Here is a 20515-nt window from a genome sequence, read left to right as displayed (position 1 = left end):
CTTTGTACATATAGGATTTTTGCAGGCTTTTAGGAGGACTTGATAATAGATCAAATGGACATCCACCTGAACTGTGTTCAGCAGTTCCTATAATCAATGTGTGCTGTGTGCTTAAGCTCACTTTGGAGAAAAGAGCACAATTCTGCTCTTTGATTAGAAGTTTACTAGCTCGTATTCATTTTGTGTTTGCTGTGTTTTGATGTTAAGCTTTTATGATGTTAAATTATATGTGTAATCTATGTGACTCCAGTACAAAGGCTTTTCACAAGGAAGAAAAAAAGGGTAAACTATATACTACTAGAGAGCGATTTAAAAGTATTCCTTTTTTTTTTTTAAAGTATTCCTAAAAAAATAAAAATAAAAATAAAAGTATTCCTAAAAAGGAAGGAAGGATAAATGGTCCTTATTCTGAAGGACAAATGGAAACCCATTATTTCCTTTTTTGAAAATCAAGGCTTTTGAGAAGGGGATAATCTGTTTATTAAAAACACACTTTTTTTTTAATGTCAAGTTTTACTCTTTCTCTATTCTACAGAACTAAAAAAATTCTTATCTTGCTCTTTTTTTTTTTTTTTTTCCTGAGGGAAGAATACTTTATGTCCTCGATTTTCTTCTTCAAATTTCTGTAAAAGAGGAGCTCTAGTGAAATGCCATGAAACCATTTTGGAAAATTATCACAAAGGTGAAAGAAAAAACACGAAGTCTCCTTTGTAATTCCTAGAGGAAACAAAACACCACAGTACATTGGTACTGACCTGCGAACGAATTTGGATGTTATTTTGCTTATTATACCAGTTGACGTGCCCCTCCTGGCATGTGCAAACGTGCCCGTTTCGTGGGAAGGCGACGCGGGTGGCCCGTTGTAAGCAGCGCTGCGACGCTCCCGGAGCTGCTCACCATGAAAAGTGCTTCGGCTTGAGCTCCCCCGGGGGAAGCGGGTTCGGTCTGGAGTGGTGGCACTGATACTGTGAGCAGATGGGGAAGCAGCAGGCACTCTCTGGGTTGCACTGTTGGGACGAATTAAGAGATCTTAGAAGAACGACCGAGAAAACTTGCACTCATTCTAAAAACTACCACAACAAAAACAAAACAAAAATAAATTAAAAAAGTAAATAAAAACTATCAAAAACTTGCCAGAGCTACCTTTCCGAGGTTCTATTTCACCTGTTCCCATTAGAGAGGCACGGGGGGTAACTGTATTTAGGGTATCGCTGTATGGAGGGGGATAACATTTCAGTTTGAAACTAAATGCCTTTTTATAAAAATACAGTTATTAAGATGAAGAAGTTATTGACACCTGGATACAAACACTCTTCAGTATCAGGAATGCCAAACCGGGGATGCTGCAAAAACTAAACCATTCAGCACTGTGTAACATGAATGTTGTCACTCCTCAAAAAGCATCTGAATGAACCATTTCGTATTTACACGCAGGCCTCATGGATGGCACAATGCTACGTGCGACACTACGGACGTCAGTAACAAACCTAACTAAAGGTGCTCCTGAATTTGAGGAATCCTAACGCAGACCAATCCTGGAAAAACAGGCGTATAATTTCATATACCTAAAAGGGTTCTTTGAGATCATCTCTTTCCCTGATAAACAAAAAGGCTGATTAAAAAAAAAAAAAAAAGAAAAAAAAGTAACTGGCAGTAGCTAGGATTACCCGGAGGTCTCCATTCCCAGTCTCCTATATATATATATTTTTTAACCATAAACAAATTCAATTTACCTGAATGACAAATTGGGCAGCAATACTTTATGGATGGATTTAAAACAAAATCCTTAAAGAAAATTCCTCTAGAAAATTATTTAAATCATATACAACATTTTTGAAAACAGGTCGAGTGTGGTGTGTTCAGGTTACAATTCCACCTTTCCCTCTGCTACAAACACCGAATCTTCTCAGAAAGCTCTCGATGTGATGGTGCCTAGCATGTGTTTTTACACGGCGCTATGTTTTTAAACGAAATGCACCCAGCACGTTACCCGGGCCGGTAAGCTTCAGAGCCGTCTTTAATGGTTGGCAGTGTAACTTTAATAGGATGGCCAGAAGTGGACATGGACTTCTGGTGGCGGGGTCGTGCTGAGGGGACAGCAGAAGCCACAGCAGAGCCTGCAGAAGATATGCTACTTGCGGACATCTCCGTAAGGCTTTCGACAGAAAACAGTTGAGAAGACCATAGAAATGTAAAAGAGAAGAGAAATCACAGTTTACTAACATTTAAGAAATAGATTTTTAAAAAACTAAATTGACTACACCTTTCATGATTGAGACACTTAAAAAGAAATGAACACTAGTGGCATTCTTAGTGACTAACAAACCAATATTCTTGCCAAAAAATGTACAGAGTGAATTCATCACCACCTTCCATGGAAAAGATCGCATACGCCCTTGCTCTATAAATGTGAATCTGAGAAGCTATGAAATTAATGATCGGAGGAGACCTTTTCCACTTTCCAAAAGTCGCAGTTTGGTGTAATGTGTTGCTGTGGTTTACTTTCCCTTATATAATAAATAATTCATAATTATAGCAAAAATACTGTCTCTGGGAACATCATCAAGACACTTTCAGCTCGTATTATTAATCAATAGGTTAAATGTCATAGATTAGGACTTGGTATAGGAAAAGTAATAAAGTCAGAAATCAATCTTCAGCTCCTTTTCTAGCCTCAAGGATCTTATGTCTGAGGAAGATATACGTTTACCTTCATGTGCCTTATAGTAACACTTACTTCATGTGTCTATTAATTGGAAGGAAACAAATGTTAAGCATGGTCTGCCCAGTCCACTGAGATGACAAGGGACGGAGCTAAGAAGAGAATTTTATGAGAACAGGCTCCCGGCTGTTTTGTACTATATCGATGAAGAGCCCTTTACAACTCAAAATGAAAAGAAGCTACATTTTTAAAATAGAATATGATTTGTTGTAATTTAAAACATGTTGGGAATTCCATGGTTCCCAATGATCAGCCAAGACAGCTGCCTTTCTTTAGAGGAAGGAAAACAGAACCTTCATGGTTTCGATACAATAATGACTTGATGGGAAGGGGAAGGATACCAAGAAGTGAAGGCTGAAAAAAGAGGATACAAAGGAAGCAGTAGGTATATAATAAGACTCAAATTAAGAAGATCAGATGTGGAAGGTATGATCTGCTTTGTTACAGGGAAACATTTACTGTCAGATTTTATTCAGCAATTCTTGGGTTAAGAGATCCTGTTTTCCCAAATATGTTCCCACTCTTCTGTGCTGGTATAGAAGGGAGATGCCCTAGTAAGAATGGTCAGTTGCCACTGTACTCTCGAGTTCCCTTTCCTCTTGACCCATTCAGCTGTTTACAGGTGTTTTAGCACAAGCAGTAATGCACGATGACAACCAAGTTGGTACCACATGGCACTGACATTTACCTGCTGTCTTTTCCATTCTGCAACGCCGCATATCGATCTGTGGTCCTTTCACAGACATATGTGTTCCTTCTTGCCATGCTACCTCCAGGATATACATTGCTCTTTAAAAAGAAAAAAAAATCCATCTTAAAATTCTAACTGTAGTTGTGGAAGGTCAAATAAATGAATTTAAGTTGCAAAGGACTTTGAAAAAAAAAATCCATGATAGAGTTTTCATTTATCAGAACCTTATGTTAACAAGCTCAATCTCACACGTCCCTCCCTCCCTCTCTCTGTTAGATGGCAGAAGTGACTGGCAAAGCATGACAAGCTCATTAAGGTTTTAGCTTGTTGTCCTGCAGGTGCAGTGAGCAGTTGTTTGGAAGCAGCAAGAAAGCTGGGCTTTTATTCTCTCCCCTATGAGCTGGTGGCAGGGAGAAGGGCAGGGGAGTGGTACAGGCAGCTCTATGGGACCAGGAACAAGAGACAACTCCCCAAGAAATATTATCACACACTGGAAACCTGTGGTAGTGACAGTGGTGGCTCCTGGAAGCCTGCAGGCTGCCATTCACCCGCTCAGGGAATCCCCCAGTCAATGGTAACGTTAAGGAGGCTAAGTTCCCGGGGTCAGAGGCATGCCCTGCTGCGGCCACCGACAGGGGTGTGTGGTGCCTCAGGATATTCTCTCGTTGCAGGTCTTAGAGCCAGAGGGCAAGCCAAGTCTGAGAAGCAAGCTCTGGAGTAAGAGAATAAGCAAAAGGGACAGGATCTCCTTATCATGCACACAACAGTGATCTGTATCCCTTGTTGCTGTGCCTGCTGAAATCTGGACTAGTTACTAGTACTAAACTATATAGGAATGATTTTTCTTTTTTTTTTTTTAAAGATTTTATTTATTTATTCATGACAGACACACACACACACACAGAGGCAGAGACACAGGCAGAGGGAGAAGCAGGCTCCATGCAGGGAGCCCGACGTGGGACTCGATCCCGGGTCTCCAGGATCATACCTCAGGCCGAAGGTGGCACCAAACCGCTGCCATTGGGGCTGCCCTAGGAATGAGTTTTAAAAGGGACACATCCTCCTCTGTTTAATCCTCACTCCAAGAGAAAAACAATTCCTTATTTCTGGCTAATCTAGCTTTCACTGTTCTCTGGAATACATAACTAACTTAAAATTTGCTTACTCAAATTTAAGTTCGAGGATTAGTAGATATATGCCTCGACTAAATTTGGAGGAACAAAAAAAAAAGCCTTATTTAAAAGCCTTAATTAAACAAAACTGTTTAAGTGAAGATTCAAACTTTTCAACAGTGCAGTTTCCTGGGTGGAAGGAATTTTGTCACCATCTACATAAAAAACACAAAAACTGTAAAAGTATAGCCAAACAGAGGAATATTATTAAGGATATTTTTTAGGTAAGACACTGTCCATGTTAAGTGAAGGCAAAGAAGCAGGTTTCGTGATGGAGAGATCCATTATGAAACTAGCTTGTGTAACAGTTCTTAAAGAACCTTTACTTTCAATAATTTCATCATTTTGGCTAAATTGTCAAATAAGTAACTTAAATGTGAACAGATTCCTGGTTGATTGTTTCTGGCCATTTTCAGTAGCACTACTTTGCTTCTCAGAGTGACAGGTGACCGGTTTGTCCTGCAAGACTGTGTCTTCTGGGCTCACCACCCTCATGCACCACCTCCCTATCCTTGCCCCTCAGATGCCAGTGATACCAGGTGCAGTAGCCCCCCGGGCACACTTAGGATGTGATCATGCAACAGTTACAGAAACACAGGCTCACTGATCCCATGTGACAGAGGGTCAGCTACAAAACTAACCTTTAGAATTGATCTTCAGTAAGGTTCTGTCTGTTTAGGATTTGGGGACTAGATATAAAACTACCCTTGCAGACCTCTGAATTTTCAGTTTGGCAACTTCCCTAAAGTGGATATACACATTTTCCTGCATTTCCCAAGAAACCAGCCCTGTGTAGGCAATTTCTCTGGGCTAATTTTATACTAAACTGATTGCATTTTATATAATTATACTATAATTTTTATATAAAATGTTTTATACTATAATCATTATAGCATTTTCAGCCTTTCTGAGTTTCCCTGAAAGTAGCAGCAGCTCTTTCCTCGTTTTTTGTTTTTTTTTAAAGATGATCTTTTTTTAAAAAAGGTGATTGATAGTATTTTTTACAGGATACAAAATTTTATATTTTGTATTATTTACATACAATAGATAATATTGAAAATCACATTTACAAGTTTTATTGTCTTTCTGATGAAATAATAGTGTAATATATTTGCATCTTCCAAACTCAACATTTGGCTTCCAAGTTTCTAGGCTAGCCAAGAGCTTATTACCATCAATTCCTACATGCAAAATTTTTGGATGGGAATTTCTTTTTTTTTTTAAAGATTTAATTTATTTATTCATGAAAGACACACAGAAAGAGTCAGAGACACAGGCAGAGGGAGAAGCAGGCTCCTTGCAGGGGAGCCCGATGCGGGACTCAATCCCAGGACTCTGGGACCACGCCAGACCATGCCCTGAGCTGAAGGCAGATGCTTAACCACTGGAGCCACTCAGGCATCCCTGGATGGGAATTTCTTGAAGGGAAAAATATTAAGTTTGTTCTTCCTGCGTATTACTGCAGAAAGAGTCCTAAGATCTCTCACAAATACAAACACTCCCATCATTTAGACTCTCTAATATGGGTGATGAACAATAAAAGAGGTGATTTCGATCACCAACAAATTTCACCAACCATTACATCTATTTAACGACTTATCTCAGAACTCATTCCACTGCCAATATCACCCTTAAGTCATGCGGTAGACTAATGTTAGGTAATACTGTCAATAAATCAAGCTTACAAATAAGAGCTTTTACTGTTGGTTTAAAAAGCCTCCTGGTTTTATACACATTAAAAATACTGTTAAACTATATCACCTACTAAATTATCTATGCATCTTAAGGGTATTATTTATTTTTCCATCAGAAAGTAAAAAGCCATCAGAGGAGAGAGGTGGGTGGGGGATGGGTGAAACAGGTGAGGAGGATGAGGGAGGGCACTTTTGACGACCACCAGGTGTTGTGTGGAAGTGCTGAATCACCCTATGGTACACCTGAAACTAATACTACACTGTATGTTAGCTAACTGGGATTTAAATAAAAACTTGAAATGTGAAAAGCCATGCCACGCTATTCAAGTGAATCTATTAGATCTCATTTATAGACAAGTAATACTCACTGGTAAAAATGTTAATTTTTTCAATCAATATTTTATAACATGACAGAGCCTAGATTATAAATGCTCAAGGTCCTTCCTCCTGGACATCGCCTCAAAGAAAAAGGATTAAAGCTACGTATTTGGCTTTTGCACTTTGGGGTCAGCAAACTTTCTGTGAGGAATCAATGACAAACATTTTACGCTCTGTGGGCCATGCCATCAATGTCACCCACAGTCTGGGAAATGCAAATTAAAAACAAAAAGGATATTTTTTTTTTGTTTTTTTGCCCCTCAGGCAAAGATTTTAAAGATCGATAATATCCAGTTGTTGATGAGCTTGTGGAGATATAATTACTCTCTAATTATTCCAGCCATTAAAATCACCCTGGCAGTATTTATTAAAAATTTAAATGTGCATATTCCAAGGATACACACTTAGCCAGGAGCATACATTTGCACACATTAGCACCCGGGCTCTGGATTGGGGGGAAGGGAGTAAGGATGGAGGCTGCACACTCAAGGGGACCATGTGCCACACAAACTGAGGAGTCGGATGAGCCACCTGAGGTGAAACATGTCACCCAGAAACCAAGCTTCTGAGCATGTATTTAACAGAAATACAATAATAGCCTAAGTGTACAAGAATGAATACTCTGAAAAACAAAATTCTGAACACTCCACAAATAATTGAAGAAATTATGATACACAGGTTTATTATTAATATAGATGAAATAATGTGCAAGTTTTAAGACTGTAGGAGACCTAGGCGTTCTGCTGTAAAAGGACTCGATAACATTTTAAGTAAGAAAAATTAAAATGTCATAGATATAGTATGATCTCATTTTTATAAAAAATAAATCTTGTATGATGTATATATTCATTTTTGTTTTCCTTAAAAAGCAAAATCTATAAAGGAATTCATCCCAAATGATAACACTAGTTATACTGGAAGCTGAATATAGAAGGTAAGAGATTAGAAAAGGTAAACTATTAATTTTACTTGAGATACTTCTGAACTGTTAAAATTAAACAAGCTATATTATTTTGGCTTCTCATACTGCCAAAATTAATACAGTAAATTAAGATAAATTTAGTACTAAGTGGCTCAGAACAAAATTTTTCTACCAGAATCTTTTGGTATGCATGCATGCATTCATTTGAGAGAGCAAGCAAGCTAGTGAACAGGATGGGTGGGGGCAGAGGGAGAGAAAGAGAGAATCTCAAGCAGATGCCCTGCTGAGTGCAGAGTCTGAGGCAGGGCTTGATCTCAGGACCCTGAGATCATGACTGACTCTGAGACCATGACCGGAGCTGAAATCAAGAGTCGGATGCTTAACCAACTGAGCCATCCAGGGGGCCCCTCTACCTCATTTATTCATTCATTCACTCATTCATTCATTCAAAGATTTTATGTATTTATCTGAGGAAGAAAGTAAGCGACAGAGCATGAGCAGGGGACGGGCAAAGGGAAGAAGCAGATTCCCCACTGAGCAGGGAGCCTGACTCGGGGCTTGATCCCAAGACCCCAGGATTGTGATCTGAGCTCAAGACAGACGCTTAACCAAGTGAGCCACCCAGGTGCCCCTGAATCTTTTTAATATGAAGTTTTTTCATCTTTCTTTGTTATTATTTCTTCAAATATTTCTACCTCTTCATTGTGTGCCCTGTCCTTTCTAAATCTGTATCATCTAGATGTTTCCAATTCTACTTCCATCCTTCATATATCTTTTTTTATATTTTCTCTTTATTCCTATAAAGAATAGTCTTACAAGAGAAGGCCTCAATCTATCTTCTAGCTCCCATTAAAATTTCTAGACTCCACACTGTGTGGGAGCCCGATCATTAGATCATGACCTGAGGCAAAATCAAGACTCAACCAATTGAACCACCCAGGTGGCCCCTACAAATTTGCTATTTTAATTGGATAATGTGAGCTAACTTTATAAATGAAGTCTTCCTTCATTGAACCACTCACTTGAAATATAAAATTAAGTGTACCAATACAGTTTTTAGTAATTATTACAAACAGGAAAAATGAGGCAGGAAAGTTTAATGTACCATTTTATGGTGAGGTTTCTAAGTCTTATTTTGAGGTAAGTGTTATTTTAAGAATTCATGGGGGTTTTTTTGATTTTTTTTTTTTTGTTGTTGTTCTTAAAATGCAATCATGAGAAGCTTGGCCTCCTTTGCGTGTTATTTAAATGTATGACTCACTTTAAAATTTTGAAACGTGTTTTTAGAAAAGGATAAAGTTTTTCAAAGATTGTACCAAAAATATCTGACAACAACCACAACAAATTGCAATATTCTGGAGTATTTACTCACACTTGGAATAGTTGAAGATTTCTTCCTCTCTGGCCCCACAAGAGGGCTTGCAGTCATCTCGCTTTTTGAACCAACTGTTGTGCTGCCAAGCTTACGAGCTAGGTCTTTGTCCCATTCCTCTTTCTGTTCACTTTCCACGCTATTAGCCTGAGGCCTTTTGGTATATGATACAGCAGGGGGAATGGATGGACCAGCTATAACAAAATTAAAGAGTATAATGAGCTGAAAATCAACTGACACAGTTTTGCCTCACGAACAAAAACTCTAAATTAAAAATATCTTTATTTGCATATTTTATACCCAGAACTCACATTAAACTGTTTGATTACAAAAATTAGGTCAGTCCCTAAAAAGGGGGTTACATTAATCATGCACTAATATAAATCTGTGACAACGGATGACACAAGCACATAAAGACGTGAGTGTACAATGCTCAGTGAATACAAGTTTGGGTAGTATTGATCTGTCTTTTCACTTATTTGACTTTTCCCCCCACCATGATCACTGAAACGCCGCTGCTTCTGGTTTGCGGAGATGCTCCGCTGGACCTTCAGGTGAGCAGGGGACTGGAGGCTGCTGTTGTTCAGGTCACTGCTGGGCCGTGACCTCTGACACAAGCTTCCGCTGGACAACGATTCACCGCCTTCAAACTATAAGAAAAAAGAGCACAAAGATGTTAAAGTGTTTATGCAAACAATATATACTCTTGATTGATGTTCTAATCTATTCCAAGCCATACAAAGAGAAATCAGCATTGAAAAGAAAAAAAGTTTTGATAGAGAACTGCAAGCTGGCAACCAGGAAGGCAGGGAACTGGCCAGCATGTGCTCCCATGGGTACACGTGCTCTTCTGTGATTTTGTACAAATGGCTTTGGATCTTTAGTTTAGTCAAAACACAGAACATAGCTACCAATTATTGAGTGGTAATTATATGGTAGGCTAAGGTAGCTACGGTAGCTTTCCATATGTTGCTTTGTTTAGTCATTACAACAATGCAATTGTTTATTAACCTCAACTTTATAGATGGAAAGCCTGTGGTGAAGAGAATCAAGGGACATCTTTGGGATTCAAACTTAGGATACAGTCCAAAATTTTAACTTCACATGCATTTTTTTCCTACATTTATGGAGCAAAATTGGATTTATTGGCTCTGATTAAGAAGTGTATCTATTTAGATAAGCATGGTAAATCAGAGATTGATACACTATCCCTCTCTATGTAACACAAAAGATGTTTTGTTGCTGGCAAACTTCTCACTGAATCACTGGCATCCCAATGGAAAATCTAAATTCATATGTAAAGATACTAATGGCAAATAGCAAAGTAATATTGATGAAATTGGTAACAGACAACACAGCACACTGTAATGTGCCAGGAACTGTTCTAAGAACTGTGGAAGTATAAATTCATTTAACCCTCTCGATGACCCACAGAGGTAAGTACTATTATTTTCATTTCATGGACTGGGGATCTGAAGCACAGAGAAATTAAGGACAGCATCCAAGCTGCACAGTCAGTGTCTGTGCTGGGATGGGGGAGGGGTGGGGATTCAAACCCAGTGAACTGGCTCCAAAGTTCAGGCTCTTACTACTTCTAGTAGCCTCATTAGTTTATACTCAATACAATTCAAACTTCATTTTAATTCACGCATGGGCTGGGTTGTATACTTGTAATGCTAGTGCTTCATTTATATTTCAATTAATAGGAAAATTAAAGCTACCAGGAGTACAATCTAAAACCTAAGTAGAAAATCAAAGACTTTAGACATAACCAATTATACTATTTCCAACTTTTTTAAAGATTTTATTTATTTGACACAGAGAGGGTATAAGCAGGGAGAGCGGGAGAGGGAGAAGGAGGCTCCCCAGAGCAGGGAGTCCAATGCAGGACTCTATCCCAAGACCCTGAGATCATGACCTGAGCTGAAGGCAGTTGCTTAACTGACTGGGCCACCCAGGCGCCCCTATTTCCCACTTCTTAAAATTCTCTTGATTTGGTTTCCTTGGTACCACTTCTCCAACTATTAGTGCCTCCATTGAGACTTCTCTCCTCCATTGGAGTAACAGTACACACTTGGTAGAGCCAGAGAGGATGAGATGAATTAATAGGAGTGAATAAAGTCCTTAGAACAGCTGTTGGCATGTTAATGGGTGTGCTCCTCTGACGACAGCTCCCAAATCTATTAATGCTGCTGGAGTCATTCCCTCCAAGCCAGACCTTTAGAAGCCAAATGTCTCCTGAACAGCCCTGCCCAACAGGAATCTCAAGTTCAACCATCCCAAATAGAATGAACTTCCCATTTTCCCCTTGAAATCCACTCTTTTCATATTCTGGGAAATATATCGTATAAAACCAGTCACCTATGCTAGAAACCTGAGGGGCTCTCATATCCTCAGGTTACCACACCCTGTTAATTCTACTGTGGGTGCCTGTCCTTCTCTATGTCCCAGAGGACCCATGCCTGCCCCTGATCAGAGCAGCAGCACACTAAATCACCCTGCTGACTGCACATCTCCCCTCCAGATCAAGGGCTCCTTGAGAGCACAGACTTTCTCATCTTCCTGGTTGCAGTACGCAGCATAGTTTCCAGGACAGAACAGATTCAATAAATGTCAGCTGAATGTACTGCTTTCACTAACAGTTACTATCTAATTAAAAATAATTTCAGTCTATTCTATAAAATGCCTCCCACAGATGTCTAATTGTTAACAAACTGTCCATGCCCTCGGCTCTGTTCTTGACTCTCAATTTATTTGTATTTGTTGTCCTAAAGGATCATTTGCTTTTATGTTTCAACCACCATCTGTACAGTTATTTCCTGAATCTATCTCCTTACTATAGATCTCTCCTGGCCTTGCGAATTCCCAACTGCAAGTATCAAAGCCACCTGATGCTCCCTCTACAAGGTTAAGTGTCACCAAACAACCTTTTCCTATTCCCATTCTTTCAAATCATTTCAAATATATGTTTCGTTTTAAATGCTGTCCCTTCCTCGGTTTCTCTTCCTATATTTCCTGCATACCCAGAATGACCATGTTACCTTTGGCAGGCCCGTTGCTTTCGGACACACAACTCTGGGGGATTTCATGCTCCAAGACTAGACTGTGTGTGCCTCTCAGAGCTAAGCAAGGCACCTGGTTTGCTCTTTCAGAGCAGAGTCTCCCCTGGCACTTGAAAATGAAATCAGTTCCTAACTTAGCATCTTGAGTTTGAATCCTAAAAGGAAAATGTTAGGGTCTTTATATTATTTTTGATACCACACAGAATAAAGGTGCTAACATTAATTATATCTTAGCTGTCATTTGTCTCCAGAAATAATTAGCATTAACCTTTTTAAAAAGGTAAAGAACTTACTTCAGGTGGTTTTCTACCTAGAAGAATATAAGTAGCCATAACTTCATCATATTTCTGATTTATTAAGGCGTCATTTATCTCATCTCGTGCAAAACCCATGGTGACCATGATGTCTAGAAATAAAAAGAAATTTTCTGAAAATGGGTTTATTTTCATAAACAAACCAAAAAATATAAGGAAGCTTGCCAACATAAAGTCTGAAAACTAAGTTCTAAAATTTTAAAGTGTAATGTTAACTATAAAAAGTTCTGGATTAATATACAGATACTGCATACTTAGATCCTATACATTCAAAGTTTTTCATGCAGAAACCATCTGTATCATGGGACCCATACTCATGCGCCTAGCGCACTTCTCACCACCTAACATGTTCCTGAGTTGAGTGCCTCTGTCCAGCCAGACACACTATCTGTGACACTCCCAAAATCCCTTCTTCTCTCTTTTTGTCAATCTCGTAACACACCCTCAGCCACACATGGAATCATTTCTCCCATCTTTTAACATTTCTGCTTTCTGATCTGAAGGCAGGTTGATTCTTCTTTGAAAGGTTGGATTCCACAGTTGTTGTTCTGCTCGGATTCCTAACCCCCTCGAATACCCTTCCTTGCTCCTCTGCTCTCGAGTCAGGAGCACAGTCAAGATGACTCAGCTGTGAGTTTCTGAGACTTTGGTAGTGAAGAGAACAGGTTGGAAGCAGAGCGCTGGATGGGTGTGGGAGGAAGCACCCTGCCAAGACACTGGGAAATAGGAAGGGGAGCAAAAGTGTTCATCCCCTTGGCTCAAGTGCCTCCACATTTTTGGTTAAAATACACACTATGTTTTACTGATACTTATTAATCTGATCACTGCTGACACTTAAACCAGTCATTCCTCCTGTTGGGGATTGCTGAAAGAAAAGAACAAGGTTCATCTACATTATTTTAATTTTTATATTACTGTTGTCAACAACTGAATTAGATTATAATGTACATGTGGACAAACTTGAAATTTGTAATGTTTGGTGCATATTTATGGAAAGAAAAGATGACAATGCAAGTATTTTTCAAATAAGAATTGTTTCCTATTTATATTTCTAAACACTATTTTAGTAGACTACAGGTCTCTTATAGCATAGAGACCGCACATCTCACAGTATTTAAATACTTACCTATTCTCTTCGTGTCATTGAAGTCCGGTTCAGGCTCAGCATATGGCTTTAGTTCTTCCTCTTCATGACCAACATTCATCCACCGATCTTTCATTATTTGCTAGGAAATAAACTTTACATTATGTTTGGCCAATCAGAATATTCCACTACTTATTTTAGGAAATGTGAAATTTTGGTTCACTCAACAAGAATAAGGTTTTCAATCTAAAGTTAGTTTCCAGTTTGATGGGGTACCTGGGAGGCTCAGTGGTTGAGCATCTGCCTTTGGTTCAGGGCAGGATCCAAGGTCCTGGGATAAGGTACCGCACTGGGCTCCCCCAGGGAGCCTCCTTCTCCCTCTGCCTATGTCTCTGTCTCTCTGTCACTCATGAATAAATAAATAATATCTTAAAAAAAAGAAAGCAGAGATCATGGGGAGTAGAAGTCAGGGTTTAGTCAATAAAGACAGCTCAGAGAATATGGCAGGGGAGAATGGTCAAAATGGAAGCCTAGCGTCAGGGATGAACAAGAATCTGGGTGAAGATAGAGATTGGTGTGAATTACCAGAGTCAAATTTAAGTGATGCTATAACAAGAGTCAGTCCTACTTTGTTAAAAGGCACCATAGTGGGGGCACCCTATGGAATGTGAAAATATTCACAACCATTAATACTCACAATATGTAGAGTAAATCCTACAACTCAGTAAAAATAAAAACTGTCTGATTAAAAAAGGGTAAAGAACTCAGATATTTCTCCAAAAGAATATATACCAAGAGCCAATAAGCATATGAAAAGCTGCTAGCATCACTAATCATCGAAGAAATAAAAACCATGATGAGGTGTCACCTCCTATCTGTTAGGATGGCTACCATGGAAAACAATGAAAATAACAAGCATGGGTGAGCATGTGGAGAAACCGGAACCCTTGTGCACTTGTTGGTATGACTGTAAAATGGTGTCACTGCTATTGTCAACAGTATGGGGGTTCCTCAAAAAATTTAACAGTACAACTATGTGTATAATCTAGTTATTCCATCTCTGGGTATATAGTCAAAAGAACTGAAACAGGATACTGAAGGGTATTTGCACACCCATGTTCATCGAAACATTACTCACAATAGCCAGGATGTAGACCAACCGACACGTCTGATAGATGAATGACACAGTGGAATGTTATTCAGCCTTAAAACAAAATGCAATCCATACATATATTATGGATGAAACTTGAGGACATTTCTCAGTGAAATAAACCAGCCACAAAAAGACAGATAATCATTACATGAGGTATCTAAGGTGACTGATCTCCTAGAAATGCTAAGTAGAATGGTGTTTGCCAGGCGCTGGGAGAGGGGGTGACAGGGAGCTGTTCAATGGTACAGAGTCTCACTCATGCAAGGGGAACAAGTGCCAGAGATCTGCTGTCTAACAGTGGACACACAGGTAACAATACTGTAATGTATTCTTAAAAGCGTAGAGTATAAATTCATGTGTTATTTACTACACATACACAAAGACAACTAGTGGGGAATAATTCTGGGGCAATGATTCTCTATTAATTTGGAAAAATTTTTTAACATTTTATTACTACTGAATCCTAGGCTTTCATTCAGGAACATTCTAGGTGTTGATATATTGATATTCTTTGCCCAGGCCCTGCAAAGTATATTCTCCATTTTTAGACTTCACTTGCTAATGTTCTACTAAACAGAAAAGTAACATTCCGTACAGAGATCCTTTTGAGGCTAATTGTTTGCCCAGATACCTTCCCCTTACTTAATTATATTTAGTTAAAGTCATTCACTAGAAGACAGACCTCCAGAGTGTGCCTCTAAGAACTGGGATCTCTAAGAACACTGCTGTTCTGGATGGGAGGGATTTTCCAAAGATTCTGGTCATATGATATATATTTCAGTGAAAAATATGCAGATAATTCATATATGTTTAAAATTATGCAGACCTGTAACTCTTAAAAGATCACCACTAACTTTCTTCTTCCTCCCCCCTCATTTTATTGAGATGTAGCTGACATATAAACTTTGTATTAGTTTAAGGTATACAACGTAATGATGTGATATATAAACATATAAATATTATGAAATGAGCACCACAGTAAATTAACCCCCTATCGCTTCATATAGTCATAATTTTTTTTCTTCATGATGAAAATTTTTAAGATCTACTCACTTAGCAACTTTCAAATACACCTACAATGCAGTATAATTAACCACAGTCACTATGTTGTACATTAACACCCCTGTAACTGACTCAACTTATAACTGGAAACTTTTACCTTTAGACCACTTTTACTTATTTCATCCACCCACAATCTCCCACCTCTGGCAACCCTCGATCTGTTCTCATTTCTCAATTTTTTTTTTTTTTTTTTTTTTTAGATTCCACATATAAATGAGATGATATGGTTTTTGTCTTTCTCTGAGCTAAGTGTTTACTGGCAGATGAATGGATAAAGAAAATGTATATATTCACATTTAAAAAATTAAGTATGTTATCCAGCTCATTTTAATAGAAGTAGACCCATTATAAACTCAAAAAAATAATAATGCTGCCACTAGTCTTTAGTGATTATTCATCAATAAAGGAAAGTATTGGGGAAGGTCCACACTGGGGGAGGGGAAGGGAAAAAGCAGAGCTGCAAACACCAGCTACATGATTTCCCAAAATGTTAAGGTCCTTCCTGTTCCTCAACTCCCCCTTCTCAAACAGTATGTCTGGCAAAAGCCTAGACAACAGCAGTTGGGCCCCAGTATCTGCAGAAGTAAAATTCTGCTGTTGGTAGAATTTCCTAGGTTGGAAGGAGAATATGTAAAAATCTTAAAGAATACAAAGGACTACGTCAGGACAGCTACACAGTACGTGCAATCCCACCAGTACTTGGCAAGCTCTAATCCAGCCCACCTACTCCCTGACACCCAGAGTGACTCACTTCCACAGCTGGACCCCGCTGAGGGAGGCCCACGGAGGTGGCAACTCAGTTGAGGCTTAAAAATGAAAGCCTTTAAACATGTTCCAAATAAATAGAACCAACTCCACCGCGCTCCACACACATGTGCACATGTAAGAGTGAGACAGCAAGTGCGCACAAGTAGGGGGAGAGGGAGAAGCAGACTCCCCGCTGAGCAGGGAGCCCAACATGGGGCTCGATCCCAGGACCCCAGTATCATAACCGGATCTGAAGGCAGACATTCAAACATCTGAGCCACCCAGGTGCCCCACAACATATTACTTTTTAATGGGAATTCTTTGCATGTTTTTTGATACTACGATGAATGAGTCTGGGCAAAGAAGGAAACTAACAGACATCAGCTAGACATAAATTCCTGTTTTTTTTTTTTTTAAAGATTTTATTTATTAATTCATGAGACACACACAGAGAGAGAGAGAGGCAGAGACATAGGCAGAGGGAGAAGCAGGCTCTCCATGGACAGCCTCATTCGGGACTTGATCCCAGGACCCCAGGATCATGACCTGAGCCAAAGGCAGATGCTCAACCACTGAACTACCCAAGTCCCCCTATTCTGGTTTTTCAATAAATTCAAATTAAGTCCTCAGTGATGTTCTCAAGTTTTTTTTGTTTTTTTTTTTTGTTTTTTTTTTTGTTCTCAAGTTTAAGATGACAATGTTAAGAGTCTGAAAATAACAACTAATGGAGAGAGATTTATAAATGGCCAAATTTTTGGTGAGTCAGATTCTGGAAGAGTAAGAGTTCATCACTCAACAAGGACCTGGAAGGGAGAGTGTGAGGGACCCAGGCAGAGGGCGCAGCAGGTGTGAAGAAGCCCAAGGGCAAACGAAGGTGGTGCTTGTCTGGGTTGCAGCAGGTTTGGTAAGCCTGGAACATATGTGGTGAGGTGGCTGGTGAGGCAAGATGAGGGGAGAAAATTCACAGGGACCGGAGGGTTTCTTTCAATCACATGAGGGACATCTTTGGAGGGTGCAATTCTGAAGTCTCTCTGGGCAGTGCGCGGAGAGTGGGTTGGAAGGGTTCATCACTGGAAGCCCAGAAGTCAGCTAAGAGGCTTTAGCGAGAATCTAGGAGAAAGAGGGTGCCAGTCTGACTCAAACAAGGCAGTGGTAATGGGAAAAGAGACATTTTCAATATCTGGCTGGTAAAAATCAACAAAACTTTGTGACTGGATATGAGGAGGTACGATGAGGTGAGACAATTCAGAAAAAGATGGAGCCAAGGTTCCCAGTTGACAACTGAGCAGCGGTTGACAGTATTCATTGAGAAAGCACGCTCGGAAGGAGAAGGAGGCCGGATGGGGAAGCACGCGGCTGACTTTTGTGGTAGCTGAGTTCGAGATGCTATGGGTTATCTAAACAGACACATTATGTAAACTCCAGAGAAGCTCAAGGGAAATCTGGGCTGGGGACGGAGATTCAGAAACAGCCAACACACATGATAATGGAAGCTGTGGAGCGGGTGGGATTCTCAAGGAAACCTAATAGAGTCCGAATGAGCGGAAGACGGCCTGATGGCAGAGTCCTGTGGAACAGTGACATTTAAGGGCTAGGAAGAAAAGTAACCCACCACGTCAACGGAGGAGGAAAATCTGCACAGTGGGACCTGAAAAACAAGGTAAGAGTCTTTAGAAGAGGGCACAGTGGTGTCCTGTCAACGCAAGTGACTGCTCAAAAAGCAGGTGCTGTGTTGAGGAGCAAAGAGGAGGTGGCTTCATTGGGGTGGTTGCTGGGGGCCTGGCACTGCTGACTCTAGGCAGAGATGCTTCTTTAAAAGGGCAGAAAAAAATGAGTGGGAAATATCAGAAAGGGAGACAGAACATGAGGGACCCCTAACTCTGGGAAACGAACTAGGGGTGGTAAGAAAGGGAGGTGGGCAGGGCGTGGGGGTGACTGGGTGATGGGCACTGAGGGGGGCACTTGACGGGTGAGCACTGGGTGTTATAACATATGTTGGCAAACTGAACACCAATAAAAATAAATTTATAAAAAAAATTTAAAAATAAAAATATTTAAAAAGAAAACAAAACAAAAAAGTCAGGGCAGAAAGAGAGGAACAAGAAGGGAAACTGGATGGGCACTGTGGGATTGAAGGGTGTCTTTGTCTAAGTGGAAGACACAAGTACAAAGGCTGAGAGCTAAAGGCGTCAGCAGAGAGGAGGCGAGGAGGTCCAGAAGAGGGAGCTTCTCTGAAGGCCTGAGATACTGAGAGGGCACTTGCGTGTCTCCTTCACTAAAGCTGGAGTCCTTGAGGATCAAGACTGTGTCTTGCACTATCTTTCCCAGCACACGTGCCTGTTGTCGCTTTTGAACTGGGCAGTATTTTAAAATAAAGCTGCTACAGGAGTTCTGGGTATAGTGAACTGTTGAGAGGAGCTTAGCAACGACGAGGACTGAAGAAGTTGCTAGAATGCCCGGGACACAGACAATCGCGGGCTGCGGAAATGGAAGAAAGAAAAGCTTGAGGTACAACTCAAAGCACTGGATGACAGGATTTGTTCTGGGAATGAGGGAAAGAAAGGCGGGCATCTAAGAGGGTTCTAAGGATTTAATTCAGGTGTTTGGTAGAATGAATAGGATATCCATGACTTAGGTAAGAAACACAGGAGCAATAACAGATTTGATAGCTGGGCGATAGGCAATTAAAAGCAAACTAAAGATCATCCGAGTTTTCTGAGGTTTCTCAATTACACTGTGTTTATTTGGTGTTCATTTCATGACCATTAGGTATCTGTCCACATCAAGGAAAAATATGTATGTGAATCAAATCCTCTGGCAACTTGTCTTTTATTTGGGGAAATGAGATTTACTCACGGAACCTGAAAAAAATCTGAACACACAACAGAATTAACTATTCAAAAAAGTGTGCTAAAAGAGTTTTTGCTTTGAGGCCAAGGCAGAAATGCCACCCCCCCCTTCCGAAATGGAGGTACTGTGGCACAGGGGCGTGTTCACGGAACCTGACCTGTGTAGTTTCAGGCAGGGTACAAATCACCAAGCCAGCAAACTGCACTAGACCAGCTGAATAAACTAATCCATTTTAGATTTCCTTTGAGATCTCTCTCCTTTCTTTTTTTTAAAAAAGTAATCTCTATGCCCAATGTAGGGCTTGAACTCATAACCCCAAGATCAAGAGTCACATGCTCCACTGACTGAGCCAGCCAGGTGCCCCTGAGGTATCTCAAAATGAGAAATAAGAGGTCAAACAGCATTCCAAACCAAACAAGAGAGAGTTTAGCCAATGAACATAGATGACTACTTGCTGAGAAATTCTATCAAAATAACTGATTCAGATGAATTATAAAGAAATAAACTAATAATGGAAATATACACCCTACACTTAAGGTACACATTAAAAATTTATGGACTTTAGTAGGATAGCCAGATGGAAATAATTTTTCTTAAATGGTTTCAACCTCTATAAAAGTTCACCATATGCTTCTGAATCTGTACTTAGAAAACCTGCATTAAAAACATTATTATTTTTACTATTATTATTATTATTTGCTTTATTGCCTCTTGTATTTGGCAGACACAAGCAAAATTTTTAAGATCATCTTAGCAGCAGCGGAAGAGGTGTTAAAGCACAAATAAATATTTTTTTGCGGAGGAACACAGATGATGGAGAAAGGGCAATAAAGAGGAGTTTTGCCTTTGCTTCAAATTTTGCATTATTTTGAAAGGTAACATAGTCCACTCCAGTTAAGGACTGCAAAAATTAAAGACATACATAGAGGGGATAGCAGAAAAAAATTGTTAGTTTGTTTCTAATAAAAAAATCTAGATATACCAATATTCCATTAACTAGGGAAAAAATAGTACATAACATAAGCACAAATCCTTTTAAAATCATGTGTGATACTATCCTTCCCGTTATTAGTGCAATGAGCACACTTTGCCAGCTTTCATATATAGAACCTGAAAAAAATTATGTAACCGTTTAGTTCTAGAGACAACAGGTCAAGCAAGTAGAATGTGAAACTAATTTCATTCGTTTTATTTTCATGGGGGATAAATAAGGTACTTAATAATATATAAGGCTTTAAGAAAGACTTTAATAAAGTATGTAGTCTTAATTTGAGAAGCAACAGGAGGATATC

The 20515-nt window shown here is 39.5% G+C and overlaps 1 protein-coding gene across 6 annotated transcripts in view; it reads right to left on the bottom strand.

The window, feature by feature from the left end:
• The window catches only part of MARK1 (microtubule affinity regulating kinase 1), a 116455-nt gene that overhangs the window by 11326 nt on the left and 84614 nt on the right, over nucleotides 1–20515 (bottom strand). For 5 of the 6 annotated variants that reach the window (XM_038586176.1, XM_038586177.1, XM_038586178.1 and 2 more), the window contains exons 10-16: nucleotides 13454–13553; nucleotides 12307–12419; nucleotides 9448–9601; nucleotides 8952–9145; nucleotides 3411–3511; nucleotides 1991–2155; nucleotides 756–1007 (exon numbers count right to left, since the gene is read on the bottom strand). In XM_038586176.1, the coding sequence (XP_038442104.1) occupies nucleotides 756–1007; nucleotides 1991–2155; nucleotides 3411–3511; nucleotides 8952–9145; nucleotides 9448–9601; nucleotides 12307–12419; nucleotides 13454–13553 (1079 nt within the window). The remainder of the gene's footprint in view (nucleotides 1–755; nucleotides 1008–1990; nucleotides 2156–3410; nucleotides 3512–8951; nucleotides 9146–9447; nucleotides 9602–12306; nucleotides 12420–13453; nucleotides 13554–20515) is intronic. The other variant, XM_038586179.1, reaches the window with a different exon arrangement.

Source organism: Canis lupus, chromosome 38 (genome assembly GCF_011100685.1).
Source record: "Canis lupus familiaris isolate Mischka breed German Shepherd chromosome 38, alternate assembly UU_Cfam_GSD_1.0, whole genome shotgun sequence".
In the NCBI taxonomy this organism is placed as follows: Eukaryota; Metazoa; Chordata; class Mammalia; order Carnivora; family Canidae; genus Canis; species Canis lupus.
This window is presented reverse-complemented; position numbering and strand designations above follow the sequence as displayed.